At 45.0% G+C, this 14,989-nt stretch overlaps 1 protein-coding gene across 1 annotated transcript in view; it reads left to right on the forward strand.

Annotated features, from left to right (window-relative positions):
• The window catches only part of cps1 (carbamoyl-phosphate synthase 1, mitochondrial), a 289,732-nt gene that overhangs the window by 113,253 nt on the left and 161,490 nt on the right, over positions 1–14,989 (forward strand). Inside the window, exons 25-26 of the mRNA XM_051930296.1 lie at positions 6,517–6,698; positions 7,707–7,901. Coding sequence (XP_051786256.1) covers positions 6,517–6,698; positions 7,707–7,901 — 377 coding nt within the window. The remainder of the gene's footprint in view (positions 1–6,516; positions 6,699–7,706; positions 7,902–14,989) is intronic.

Below are 14,989 nucleotides of genomic sequence, written 5' to 3' on the forward strand. Positions count from 1 at the left end.
CCGATCCTCTTCCCCCCAGCACTTCCAGGTGTGGCGGAAGTGCTGAGGGCCAGAGCTGCCAAGGCATTGGGGCGCCCCCTGGCAGTGACCACGGGCCCCTACAGGGTTGAGCTTCAAAGCTCTGTACCCGTGGTCCCCATAGCTGCCAGGGCGGTCGCCCCCACATGGTCTGGGGGACACGTAAGCCCTCCTCCAGTCCTTCAGGGCCCCCCCCCCCCCCCCCCCCCCCCAGCCACCTGAGACACTATATTCATTGCATTCGTAGTCTGAGTCTCGACCTGATTGTATGGGTGGTGACCTACCAGGTAACACATGTGGTTGGTCTGCCATTCGGCAAACATCCGCCACAGGGCCCTCTTTAACCCATTCATCCATCCTTTTACTGATCCCATCCATCAGTTTACTAAACTCACCTTATACTCAGGAAAGAATTGATAGATAGATAGATAGATAGATAGATAGATAGATAGATAGATAGATAGATAGATAGATAGATAGATAGATAGATAGATAGATAGATAGATAGATAGATAGATAGATAGATAGATAGATAGATAGATAGATACTTTATTAATCCCAAGGGGAAATTCACATACTCCAGCGGCACCTTACTGATACAAAAACAATATTAAATTAAAGATTGATAAGTAGCACCAAGTAGTATGGCGGAAGAGTCGAACTTTAGCAACTTTCCGATCTCGACTTGATGTAATTTTGAGCAGTTTGTTGAACAGGCTTGTCTAGATGAATGGCCTGTTATTATAATTGTTCCAACAATCCATTTGCTCACTTAACCCAACGATCCACCCTTTAACTGACCTCATCCATCCAGCTAGTTACTCGCTCATTAGCACTCACAGAATAAATGACCAACTATTATGGAGGAGAGCAGAACATCAGAGGTCGACTTGATGTCATTTTGGACAGTCTGGGCCAGTAGGATGGATGAACTTGTTTGGCTGAATGGCCTCTTCTCATAACAGTTCTTCCAATGTCCTAATGAACGTGATAAGTTAGAATGTAATTAAAAAGCCCTGTGATTTTTAAACAGGTAAATTACATTCTGTTATCATTGCTATTTGTGAATTATTATGTGATGTCTTGGGGTTTAATGTCTTAAAAGAAAACTTTTTATTGGCTAACTAAAAAAGATTACAATATGCAAGCTTTCGAGGCAACTCAGGACCCTTCTTCAGGCAAGTAAAAAGTCATTTACGTCTCACCTGAAGAAGGGGCCTGAGTTGCCTCGAAAGCTTGCATATTGTAATCTGTTTTATTTAGCCAATCAAAGGTGTCATTTTGCTTGACTTCTCATTGCATTCATAATGGCTAACATGGTACAACACCCTCGTACTACAAGAAAACTAAAATTCCTGCATGCTACAAGTCCCCGAATGCGCCTGAATTTTATAGCATGCCTACGTTTTCTAATTTCTTTACATTGTGCCTGAGGTTTTCGTGCACACAGCCTCTTTGCTCTGACTATATGTCGTTGTCCATTTTTTTCTGTTTACTGCTCATTTTCTTTAAGTAAACTCATCTTCTGTGTGTGTGTGTGTGTGTGTGTGTGTGTGTGTGTGTTTCTGCTCGGTATGCTCATAAAGATCACTATAGTAACCACACAGTCGCCGGTGCTAATTTACAATTACCATTGTAATATGAGGCATGTCCTTTCCACTCCCTGCCGACGCACATTAGAAAGCAATTGGCACCTAATTAGACTCATCTTATTAAACGCGTGATTAAAAAGACACCATCCACTGATGGAGAGATTCAAAACATGCCGGGAATGCGCAGCCCAGGGGTTAATATCTGCTGCAATCCATAATCCCTTCTCGCTGTATTCATTTCACAAATGCATCTCCTTCAGGAAATAGAGGACAGGAGATCAAAACAAAAAGCACGGAGGAAGGCGAGGCTCGATAATTACGGAGACGCACTTAGGGGACTCACTTTTTCGATTTCACTTTTCCGTGTGAGAGCGTGTTGTAGGTGGACAGTTTTTGGATGACCCGTGGTCTTCCATCACTTTTGTCTGCTTTGGTCTGACTGAAGGCATAGCTCTGTGTATTCTCCTCTGCTACAAAATGTCTGCTGTGGTTTGGTCTTGTGCTGTGTGAAGGTTTTTGATGTCGCCTATGGTGTTTATAGCAAAGTTTTCACATTCCTGGAGGTTTTCACATTTTATTGTTATGTGACATTGAAACACAGTCAGATTTCATTTGAATTTTTCTTTTAAAAAAAGACTTTGTGACCAGTAGGGGGCGTTGCAGCACCTTGAACCTCAGACACAACCACCATGGCGCACATCCTGGTTTATTTTTGCAAATACCTTACAGAATGGCTCTGCAAATCACCAATTCAGCACAATCTCCTTCTGTTTGCCGCTCTTTTTCCACTCCTCCCAGGTGAACTTTGTCCTTCTTCCACCCGACTCCAATTCACCTGGATGAGGTCACATGGCTTCTTTTATCTTAGACCTGGAAGTATTTGCAGTGCCATAGCAATAAATCGCGGAAGCACTTCCGGGTCATGCAGAAGTCCCACAAAGTAGGAATAATGGAGCACCCCCTGCTGGCACCCACAGATCCTGACAAGGCTGCCCAACGGGACTACAGTTCCCAGTATGCCTTGTGGGCATCACATGGCACATTGGGGAAGCTTGTAGTCCTACCAGCTTGTCTCCCCCTGTCCTTCCATTACACCAGCCTACCGGCCGGATATCATTCCTCGGTCCAACCCTGCCAAGATGCCGGTGTACCCACGGCTCAACTCTTGTTCGGGTAATAAGGAACCTTGGCACATCTCGACCCAGGACTCCTGCCTAGGTGCGCCATCCATCACAACTCATTAATGTCAAAGTGACAACAGAGCTCTGCAAAGTGGCCTAAATGAATTTGAAAGTATTAATATGGCACCCATAAATCATCACCAACTGGTCTTAGAAGTCCCAGAATTACTTCAATGGAAGTCACCAGTCTGGGGTTTCAGCTGATTGACGTATAAACGCCCCTGAATGTGGAAGGGCCCATTTGTTGTTGGTCCTACACAATGAAGACCAAAGAATACCCCAAACAACACCGTGAAAAGCACACGTCAGGGGATGGAGACAAGAAACTCTGCAAGTCACTGAACATCCAACAAAATCAATGATGAAGGCAGAATTGGACATCTGCTAGCGCAGGCCGTGCACAAAAACTGAAAGAAGACGAGCGTGGGGGGCCACCAGGAGACCTCTGAGAACTCTGAAGGAGTGACAAACTACAGTGGTTGAGATTGAAGAGACTGCTTCACCAGTCACAGCTTTGTGGGAGGGTGGGCAAAAAACACAGAAGACATCTCGGCAGGAGGCCCGAGGGAGAATGAAGTCAACTGGAAGAAGGTTCAGTGGTATGACGAGACCAGAATTGATCTTTTTGGCTATTAGACTAACACTGCACATTATCAAAAGCAATCCATCCCAATGTGAAGCATGGTGGAGGCAGTATCGGGCTGTGGGGATGCTTCTCTGCAGCAGGACCTGGAAGGCATGTGAGGGTGAAATGACGGCAGCAGGAAATTCTGAAGCAAAAGCTGATGTAGTCCGCAAAAAGTAATAGCAATAACAATAATAAGTCTTTATATAGCGCTTTTCATAGCCACTTCAACCACCGCTAATGTGCATCACCCACCTGGATGATCTGACGGCAGAGCCATTTTGGCACCAATACACTCACCACACATTAGCTTTTAGGTGGTGAGAGAGAGAGCCAATTAGAGACAGGGGATGGGCAGGGGGACAGAATGACTAGGCCATGGTGGGCAATTTAGCCTGACCTTTAGGATACACCCTGTTCTTTACAAAGGATGTTCAGGGATCAGAGAGAGTCAGGACTTCATCTGAAAGACAGCGCCATTTTTACAGCCCAGTGTCCCCATCGATGCACTGGGACATTGGGATCCACAATCACTTGCAAGACAGGTGGTCCATTATAAAGGACACCATAGGCCCATCCACCTGCATATCCCTGAGCTAACAGGGATGGCTGAATGACATTGAAGGCATTGGAAATATCAAAAAAACATCAGGGGGCTGCCAGCTTTGTCCAGGTGAGAATATGCCTTATGGAGCAGATGGATAATTGTGTCCTCCACTCCAATCTTTGTCCGACAGACACACTTGCTGTGGGTCCAGAGTGTGTCCCAAAGCTGAGCCTGCTCCTTTTAGCTTGTTGATTCTTGAAGTGATGTTACCAGTCCAGCACACCACAGCAAAGAAAATGGCACTGACCATCGCAAGAGTTGTAGAAGATGTAAAGAATGTCACTACTCACATTTAAGGAACACCCAAGAGTCTGTTCTGCTCTTTCGTCTATAGTTCCTCTGTGTTCTGAGACCAGTTCATTATGTCATTGATGTGGATCGTCCCTAATAGGACTGAACAGGGACTGGACACGGATGCTCTTTGCTGTGGCGCAAGTCAATTACCAGGTCATTGATATTGCTGATGTTAAGATTCAGACAATGATTTCTGCACCAAGAAACAAAGTTCTCCCCCTGACTCGTCTCCTCTGTCTCGTCATCCTTATCAGTACACCCCATAAGTGCAGAAACATCTGAGAATTTCTACAAGTGACCTGACCTGCTGTATTTATAGTCAGAGGTGTACAGAGTGAAGAGGAGAGGAGACAGGCCTGCTACTTGTAGTGCTCCAGTGTTGCTCACAGTCCTTCAGACCATTGTCCAGCAAATAGTCCATTATCCAGGACACCATCGGCTCATCCACCTGCATAGCCCTGAGCTTACCCTTTAACAGGGATGGCTGGAGGGTGTTGATGGCAGTAGAGAAATCAAAACATCATCCTCACAGGGTTGCCAGCTTTGTCCATGCGAGAATATGCCTTATGGAGCAGGTGGGTAACTGTATCCTCCACTCCAGTCTTTGTCCAATAGACAAGCTGCAGTGGGTCCAGAGTGCGTCCCAAAGCTGAGTCTGCTGCTTTCAGCTTGTTGATTCTTGAAGTGATGTTACCAGTCCAGCACACCACAGTGTAGAAAATGACACTGACCATCACAAGAGTTGTAGAAGATGTAAAGAATGTCACTACTCACATTTAAGGAACACCCAAGAGTCTGTTCTGCTCTTTCTTCTATAGTTCCTCTGTGTTCTGAGACCAGTTCATGATGTCATTGATGTGGACCGTCCCTACTAGGACTGAACAGGGACTGGACACGGAGGCTCTTTGGTGTGGCGAAAGTCAATTACCAGTTCATTTGTTTCACTGATATTTAGATTCAGACAATGGTTTCTGCACCAAGGAACAAAGTTCTCCCCCTGACTCCTCTCCTCTGTCTAGTCATCCTTATCAGTACAGCCAATACGTGTAGAATCATCTGAGAATTTCTACAAGTGACCTGACCTGCTGTATTTATAGTCGAAGGTGTACAGAGTGAAGAGGAGAGGAGACAGGCCTGCTACTTGTAGTGCTCCAGTGTTGCTCACACAGTCCTTGAGACCATTCACACGGCGGTCTGCCCAGCAAATAGTCCATTATCCAGGACATCATCAGCTCATCCACCTGCATAGCCCTGAGCTTACCCGTTAACAGGGATGGCTGAGTCTGCCCCTTTTAGCTTGTTGATTCAGAGGGCATCTTTTGAAATGATGTTACCAGCCCAGCACACCACAGTGTAGAAAATGGCACTGACCATCACAAGAGTTGTAGAAGATATGAAGGATGTCACTACTCACATTTAAGGAACACCCCAAGAGTCTGCTCTGCTCTTTCTTCTATAGTTCCTCTGTGTTCTGAGACCAGTTCAGTCTGTCATTCATGTGGATCCGCCCAAGTTCTTGAAGGAGCAGACCACCTCTAGATCCACTGCCTGAACAGGCACTAGACATGGAAGCTCTTTGTGTGGCGAAAGTCAGTTACCAGTTCATTGGTTTTGCTGATGTTAAGATTCAGACAATTGTTTCTGCACCAAGAAACAAAGTTCTCCATCTGACTCCTCTCTTCTGTCTCGTCTTCCTTATCAGTTCACCCCATAAGAGCAGAATCATCTGAGAATGTCTGCAATTGACCTGCCCTGCTGCTGTGTTTCTAGTTTGAGGTGTACAGAGTGAAGAGGAAAGGAGAGGAGGCTGCTCCTTGTAGTGCTCAGTGTTGTTCACATCAACATCAGAGACACAGTCCTTGAGTCTCACACACTGTGGTCTGCCCGACAGATTGTCCATTATCCAGGACACCATCAGCTCATCCACCTGCATAGCCCTGTGCTTACCCCTTAACAGGGATGGCAAAATGGTATTGAAGGCACTGGAGAAATAAAAACATCATCCTCACATGGCTGCCAGGTTTGCCCACCCTTGTGGAGCAGAGAGACAATTGGACCCTCCATTCCAATCTTTGTCAAAATGTTTTAATAAGATTTAATTTTGAACAGTAAACATAATTTTAGGATTTCTCACCTACTCTGTTTTTGCCTTTCTGTTGTATGTACCAGCAACCAATTTAATGCATTTACTCCCTGCAGGAAGCAGTGTGGAGTTTGACTGGTGTGCGGTATCATGTATACGAACCCTGCGGGATCTCGGGAAGAAGATAGTGGTGGTAAACCACAACCCGGAGACAGTGAGCACCGATTTTGATGAGTGTGACCGACTCTACTTTGAAGAGCTGTCTTTGGAGAGGATCCTGGATATATACCAGCAGGAGGTAAAGCGGGCGAATCTCATAATGTCACTAATTCAGGTTATATTAAATTATATAGTAGAGAATGTACACTATATATAAAATGCATGTGTGTATATACAATGTGTGTGTATATATATACAGTATATATCCATCCATCCATCCATTTTCCAACCCGCTGAATCCGAACACAGGGTCACGGGGGTCTGCTGGAGCCAATCCCAGCCAACACAGGGCACAAGACAGGAACCAATCCCGGGCAGGGTGCCAACCCACCGCAGGACACACATAAACACACCCACACACCAAGCACACACTAGGGCCAATTTAGGATCACCAATCCACCTAACCTGCATGTCTTTGGACTGTGAAAGGAATCCCACGCAGACACAGGGAGAACATGCAAACTCCACGCATGGAGGACCTGGGAAGTGAACCCGGGTCTCCTAACTGCGAAGTAGCAGCGTTACCACTGCGCCACCGTGCCGCCCCGCACAAAGTGTGTCATCCCGAATTCTGTCTCAGGCAGACTGGCTAGGATGGCGGCTCATCTAAATTTAAGGCATTCTGGGAAGAAGAGGCGGGTCCAGGTGGATGAAACCCATAGGGGACGTCAGATGGAATGGTATCAATCATCCTTTCTGCAGAAGGGAAAGGTGACAGGTTGTTAGATAGATAGATACTTTATTAATCCCAAGGGGAAATTCACATAGCACACAGTGCCATCTGCTGTCTCGGAGGAGAATTACCATCACTCAAGCTTTCATGCTGTTTCCCATGTGCATGCAGATGACAGCGGAAAAAATAAAAAAGAGAGGAGGCGTCTCGAAAATAGTCTGAGAGTTCTGGTGAAAAGATGTTCACACACACACACACACACACACACACAAATAAACACTTTATTGATGTTGTTTAAGTGTTATGAAAACCAAAAGAAGCCTTTGTTTAAGGTCTCACTACATAAGAGTAAAGGAGTAATCGATTTTTGCAGAACCTAAACTAAAGCATTTCATTTCAATTTTTCTTCTACAGGGGTGCAGTGGAAGCATCATATCTGTCGGAGGGCAGATCCCAAATAATCTGGCCATGCCGCTTTTTCAGAACAAAGTCAACATTCTGGGTACGAGCCCCTTGCAGATAGACCGGGCTGAGGAGAGGTCCATTTTTTCCACCACCCTGGATGAGCTGGACATAGCCCAGGCTCCATGGCAGGCTCTGACGTCTTTGGTAAGTGATGCCAACACTTTGTCTACTACTGAACTGTTTAAAACATGGCAGGGCCAGAGTGCGTTTCTATTGTCAGGAGTCCACTGGGACACCTTAACGGGTGGACGGATAGACACACACACACACACACACACGCGAGAGAGAGAGAGAGAGAGACACATACGCGAGAGAGAGACACACACAAACGTGAGAGAGACACACGCACGAGAGAGGGAGAGAGAGAGAGACACACATACGTGTGAGAGAGAGAGAGACACACATACGTGAGAGAGAGAGAGAGAGACACACACACACGTGAGAGAGAGAGAGAGAGACACACAAACACATGAGAGAGAGAGAGAGAGACACACGCGCGTGAAAGAGAGAGAGAGAGACACACACAAACGTGAGAGAGACACACGCACGAGAGAGAGAGAGAGAGACACACATACGTGTGTGAGAGAGAGAGAGACACACATACGTGTGAGAGAGAGGGAGAGACACACATACGTGTAAGAGAGAGAGAGACACACATACGTGTGAGAGAGAGGGAGAGACACACACATACGTGTAAGAGAGAGAGAGACACACACACACACACACGCGAGAGAGAGAGAGAGAGAGACACATACGCGCGTGAAAGAGAGAGAGAGAGACACACACACACATGCGCACACACATGCGCATGAGAGAGAGAGAGACACATACACGAGAGAGAGATACACACACACGTGAGAGAGAGAGATACACACACATCTGAGAGAGAGAGAGACACGCACACGAGAGAGAGAGAGAGAGACACACACGTGAGAGAGAGACACACACGTGAGAGAGAGGGAGAGAGAGAGACACACACACGTAAGAGAGAGAGAGAGAGAGACACACACACATGAGAGAGAGAGAGACACACAAACACATGAGAGAGAGAGAGACACACACACACGCGAGAGAGAGAGAGAGACACATACGCGCGTGAAAGAGAGAGAGAGACACACACAAACGTGAGAGAGACACACACACGAGAGAGAGAGAGAGAGAGACACACATACGTGTGAGAGAGAGAGAGAGACACACATACGTGTGAGAGAGAGAGAGAGAGAAACACACACACACACGCGAGAGAGAGAGACACATATGCGCGAGAGAGAGAGACACACACACATGCGCACACACATGCGCATGAGAGAGAGAGAGAGACACACACGCGAGAGAGAGAGAGAGACACACACAAACACATGAGAGAGAGAGAGAGACACACACGCACGAGAGAGAGAGAGACACGCACACGTGAGAGAGAGAGAGACACACACAAACACATGAGAGAGAGAGAGAGACACATACGCGCGTGAAAGAGAGAGAGAGACACACACACATGCGCACACACACGCGCACGAGTGAGAGAGAGAGAGAGACACACACAAATGTGAGAGAGACACACGCACGAGAGAGAGAGAGAGAGAGAGAGAGACACACATACGTGTGAGAGAGAGAGAGAGAGAGAGAGAGAGAGAGAGAGAGACATACACACACACGCGAGAGAGAGAGAGACACATATGCGCGTGAAAGAGAGAGAGACACACACACATGCGCACACACATGCGCATGAGAGAGAGAGAGACACATACACGAGAGAGATACACACACACGTGAGAGAGAGAGATACACACACATCTGAGAGAGAGAGAGAGACACGCACACGTGAGAGAGAGAGAGAGAGAGAGAGAGACACACACGTAAGAGAGAGAGAGAGAGAGAGACACACACACACATACGTGAGAGAGAGAGATACACACACATCTGAGAGAGAGAGAGAGACACACACGTGAGAGAGGGACAGACACACATGAGAGAGAGAGAGCGAGCGAGCGACAGAGGGCTGGCTGCATAACCTCCACTTCACTTCTGTTTACAGCGATCGGTTCGTAGCGTGCATTGTTGCAATGTTACTTTTCTTGGTTGTTTATTAAATTATGGATTTTTCAAATGTTAATATTTTCCCTGTGCCTATAATTCTTAAAAAAAAAAAAAAGTTGTTTTTAGCAAGCGGTTCGTAGCGCTATAGCGTAAACTCTTGCAGTGTTAGTTTTCTCTGTTGTTCAATGTTTTCTCAGTGTTATTCAATGTTTTTATATTTAGTTTACTATTACGCTGTGCATTCTATGGTGTAATTAACTATATTTGTGCTTAAAAATCTTTACAAAAAATATATTTATATACAGTTCGTACGGTCTGGAATGGACTAATTGTATTTACATACAATACTATGGGGGGAAATTACTTTGGGTCACGACCAAATCGGGTTACAACCAGAGTTTTGGAATGAATTACGGTCGTGACCCGAGGTTCCACTGTAATGTTTAGTCAGAGAAGCTAGAAATAGTTAAAATATACTAATTCAATTCAACTTATGGGGGTTATAAGAACCTCCCATAGATTATGCACTAACATTTAGTAAAACATTTGTGTAACTAGCAAATGGCTCTTACAGGGACAGACACCTTTATTCAGGTATAATAGATAATGCTTTAATCTTCACATATTATAACTAGTGCCATAAACAGGAAGCAAATAGGAAGTGGCTTTGCAAACCACACAACCTGATAGTGCTAGATGTGTAGTTTAAGGCGGTGCGTAAACTTGTAGTTTCACTCGATTGTCTTCTTCTTCGCTAGCTCACTGTCTGCATAGGACCAGGCAGCCATATGTCCACCTCAAGAGACAGGGAGAATCTGTATGCCCTGGCAAGCCTCCTCTTATCGTCTTAGTCCAGTTTCCTTGACGTGCCACCCGGACCAATAGGATATGCCGCCACCCCACTTCACACCAATCCTGTTTAGCCACAGCTCAGTCCTCTAATGACCAATAGGATGATCCGGCACCCTACCAGTTCTTGTTTCAGCCCAAGGAAGCCCCCCCTGTATTTTACTGGCTCAGTAGAAAGAACAGGAAGTTTTTAAGCAGAGGACAAGGAAATAGAACGTCATCAAAATACATTCTAGGATGGCGACCACGGAAACAAACCGTACTTTTAGAGGAACAAAATATCACTAACTCAAAAAGGTGCTAGAAAAAGTCGATCTGAGGAGATCTGGGGTTTAGAAAATGATAAACGGTCTTAAGGGATATGTCCACAAGCACAAATAGAAAATGGCTGAAATAATTATGTTTTTAACCCCTCTTCGTGATTGGCATCGAAGTTAGGACCCATGTGACCATGCCCATAGCAGATGGCTGGCATCATAATGACAAAGTCACAAAATGTTAAATAGTGGCAGAGCCTTTTTGGGGTCTTTGTTGGCCTGAGGTCACTGGAAAGGGTTGTGTGGCACTCCTGATATCTATGCAAAGGGACGAAGGTCCAAGTCTTTAGAGTCCTGGTGCTTCCTGTCTTACTATATGGTTGTGACACATGGACGCTATCCAGTGACCTGAGACGGGGACTGGACTCCTTGGGTGCTGTGTCTCTCCGGAAAATCCTTGGGTCCCGCTGGTTTGACTTTGTGTTGCTCATGGAGTCCCGAATGAGGCACATGACCTGCACTGGGAGGGAGCGTCAGTTACGGCACTACGGCCATGTGGCGCGTTTCCCCGAGGGTGATCCAGCTGATAAGATCCTAATTGTTGGGGACCCGAGTGGCTGGACCAGGCCAAGGGGTCGCCCACGTAACACCTGGCTGCGACAGATAGAGGGTCATTTCCGGAGGGTAGGACTGGACCGTGTGTCTGCCTGGGGGGTTGCCAACCGGGATCCCGATGTGTAGTGGGTGCGGCAATGCAGTGTACCAGTGCATGCTCCCCAACTTGACTTGACTTGTTGGCGTGGCTAGGCATCCCGCTTGGGCGATGGTCTGTTGCTGCAGAGAAAGAAGACGATACCATTAGAGTCAGCGCCCCATCTCATCACCTCTTTAGAACCTGAAAGGTGGTCCACATGCGTGACAACAGCCAGTCGAAAACTACTTGGTCTCAGTCTTTAGGTACGTCATATTAAGCAATCGGCTTTAATGGTGTGCACTGGCAACTGCAGGTAAATGAAGGCAACGACTGAAAATTGCTGGAAGAGTCGTCTAATGGGGTGACATGGGGTTTATTTTGGCAGTGGGAGGGATTAGGAGTGGTGATGTCAGGGTGGCCCCACCCCCTAGGGCTCCACCCACTAAGGACTAGGTACATAACTTTGAACAGATCCGTCACAGTTACATTACAGTATGTGGCTAGTTTTGGGAACTGAAAATGATTTGCGATGGCATCACTTAATTTTTAAGAGTGAACTCACCAGCAGGCGCCAAGGGGTTCCACAGGATTATGTGTGCCCTCAATTAGGACAGGCTGCCTGACGTTGCCATCTTTATTTATTTATTTATTTTTTTGTCATGGCTATACATTTAATTAAAATATTTTAAGATAATGCATTCTCCCAGCAGATGGCGCCCTCAAGTAGCGCTGTAACATCCGCCCGCTCGCCCGCTCCTGAAGCCTCGTCCACTACGCTTTGTCATAAGTGCTGACAATCCGTTCTTCTAAGAGGTGTTATTTTTGGCATCCGAACTCATTAAAGATCGCCTCAAGCGGTGCTTTGATGAATGCAGCTGCTCATTTTTATTAACAGCCTGTTTTGGGGAAAAGTGGTTGCAGGTCTTCAGAAATGTTCAAACAAAAGAAGAACAGAGAGCACGTCGAGCGCGTTTATTTATTTAAGGGGATTTACCTTGAAAGTGGCTGCCCAGTAATTGTTTCTTCTCAACTGTGAACTGAACAAGGCCCACGTGGTTTATTCTTACGTATGTATGTGTTGTTCAGACTGTTTGTTTTCTTGCTGATTTATCATGCATTGTTATCTGGTGTGTCATTACGGTGTATGCTGTGGATGGCACTAGATGCTGATTTGTCAGTTTCTTTGGTCCAACCTCCCCAGTAGAGTGTCGCGCCTCCTTTCATCTTCAGAACATCTTGAATTCATCTGCCGATAGTGGATGTATTGTTCTGGAATCTCCTACCATGTGGAAACAATTGCATTGTGCAGTTGCTGCATACTGGCTGGCTGCACAGTCTCGCTGAAGGTGGCCCTCTCTGTCCCAAAGGTCTCCAATAGGTTTGAGTTTCAAGGTCTGTGAAGGCCACTGAAGCAATGAAAGCTTGCTGTGATGTTCTCTGAAGCATTTGGTGACTCCTGGTCCTGGCTGACCATAAGCAGTGGATTCTGAAAATATTCAGATCCTTCCCTGAAAAAAGGATTTTAGGAAAATGAAAAAACTGAAATATCTCATTGACCCCCAAATATTCAGACCCTTTTGCCGCAACACTTGAAATTTGGCTCTGGTGAATCCCATTCTGTTGATCATTGCTGAGATGTTTCTACACCTTGTTTTGGATCCACCTGTGGTCAATTCAAATGATTGGACTGGTTAGGAAAGGAACAGACCTGTCTGCAGAAGGTCCCACAGGTGAGCAACAACCAAGGCCATGAGGTCAAAGGAATCTGCCTGAAGAGTAAAGAGACAGGATTGTGTCACCAAATGGTGTCACTCGCCTATATTCCTGTTTTAAAAGTAGTTTTTAATAGAAGTTGCGATCCTCATTTTTCCAGGCATCATCATCCACCTTAATAAAAATATCAGTGTCTTTGTGTCTGTCTGTTGCTGTGTCTCTGCCATTCCATAAGACGCACATCACGAACATGTTTAGTAATAAAATGTATCACATTTGTCATTCCGACAGATGACACATCTCATACATTTGTAGTAATAAAATACATTGCATTTGTCATTCTAACAGGTGGCACACCACAAACCTGTTTAGTAATAAAATGCATTGCATTTGTCATTCCAACAGATGGCACACCACAAACATTTGTAATAATAAAATTTATTCCATTTGTCATTCTAACAGGTGGCACACCACAAACATTTTTAGAAATAAAATGCATCACATTTGTCATTCCGACAGATGGAATATTGCAAACAATTTTAGTAATAAAATGCATTGCATTTGCCATTCTGACAAATGGCTCATCACAAATATTTTTTAGTGATAAAATGCATTGCATTTGTCATTTCAACAGATGGCACATCGCAAACATTTTTAGTAATAAAATTCATTGCATTTCCATTGCAACAGATGGCACATCACAAACATGTTTAGTAATAAAATGCATCACATTTGTCATTCCGACAGATGGCACATTGCAAACAATTTCAGTAATAAAATCTATTGCTTTTGTCATTCTGATAGATGGCACACCTCAAACATTTTTAGTAATAAAATGCATTGCATTTGTCATTCCAACAGATGGCACATCACAAACATACAAACATTTCTGGTAATAGAATGGCAAATACAATGCATTTTAACAGGTGGCACACCACAAGCATTTTACCACAAGCATTTTTAGTAATTAAAGACATTGCAATTGTCATTCTAAAAGGTGGCACACCACAAACATGTTTAGTAATAAAATGCATTGCATTAGTCATTCCAACAGATGGCACATCACAAACATTTTAGTAAAAAAATGCATTATGTTTGTAATTCTAACAGATGGTACATCACAAACATTAAGGCAGCTTTTATGAATGCCATGCCAAAAGGTATGTAACATAGACATATGCATTGCAATTTGCACTGCAAACATTAATGCTGAGGTCTACGTTGATTGCTTAGATTTCACCCATATTAGCACAGCTAGTAAAAGGATAAGTGTCTGTGTATGTGTGTCTGTCCAGTTGCTATGTCGCTGTCATTCCAACAGATGGCACATCACAAACATTAACACTATTTTTACAGATTTGACTTAGCTTTTAGCCATTTTTTATGTTGAAAATTCATGAGGGACTCTGGACTTTGTCATATTGCAGACAATAATATTATTGGCTAGCTATCCTGGTGATGGATGGCTCTGCCTAAAAGCTTTAACCTCTGCTCCATCTTTACCACAATTTTTGGGATTCTGTGTTGGGACTTGTTTGCTGTGCTTACCTTGTCTTGTCAGGCATCTCCTTGGGCTCTTTGGAGCGTTATGCTTGCACGGCCATTTTGTTGTGAAAATAAACCTTTATTGTTATCAAGACTAGGGGGGCTTTGTTGCCTGCTCGATTCGCTCGCCCACCCAA

Source organism: Erpetoichthys calabaricus, chromosome 8 (assembly GCF_900747795.2).
Source record: "Erpetoichthys calabaricus chromosome 8, fErpCal1.3, whole genome shotgun sequence".
NCBI classification, from domain to species: Eukaryota; Metazoa; Chordata; class Cladistia; order Polypteriformes; family Polypteridae; genus Erpetoichthys; species Erpetoichthys calabaricus.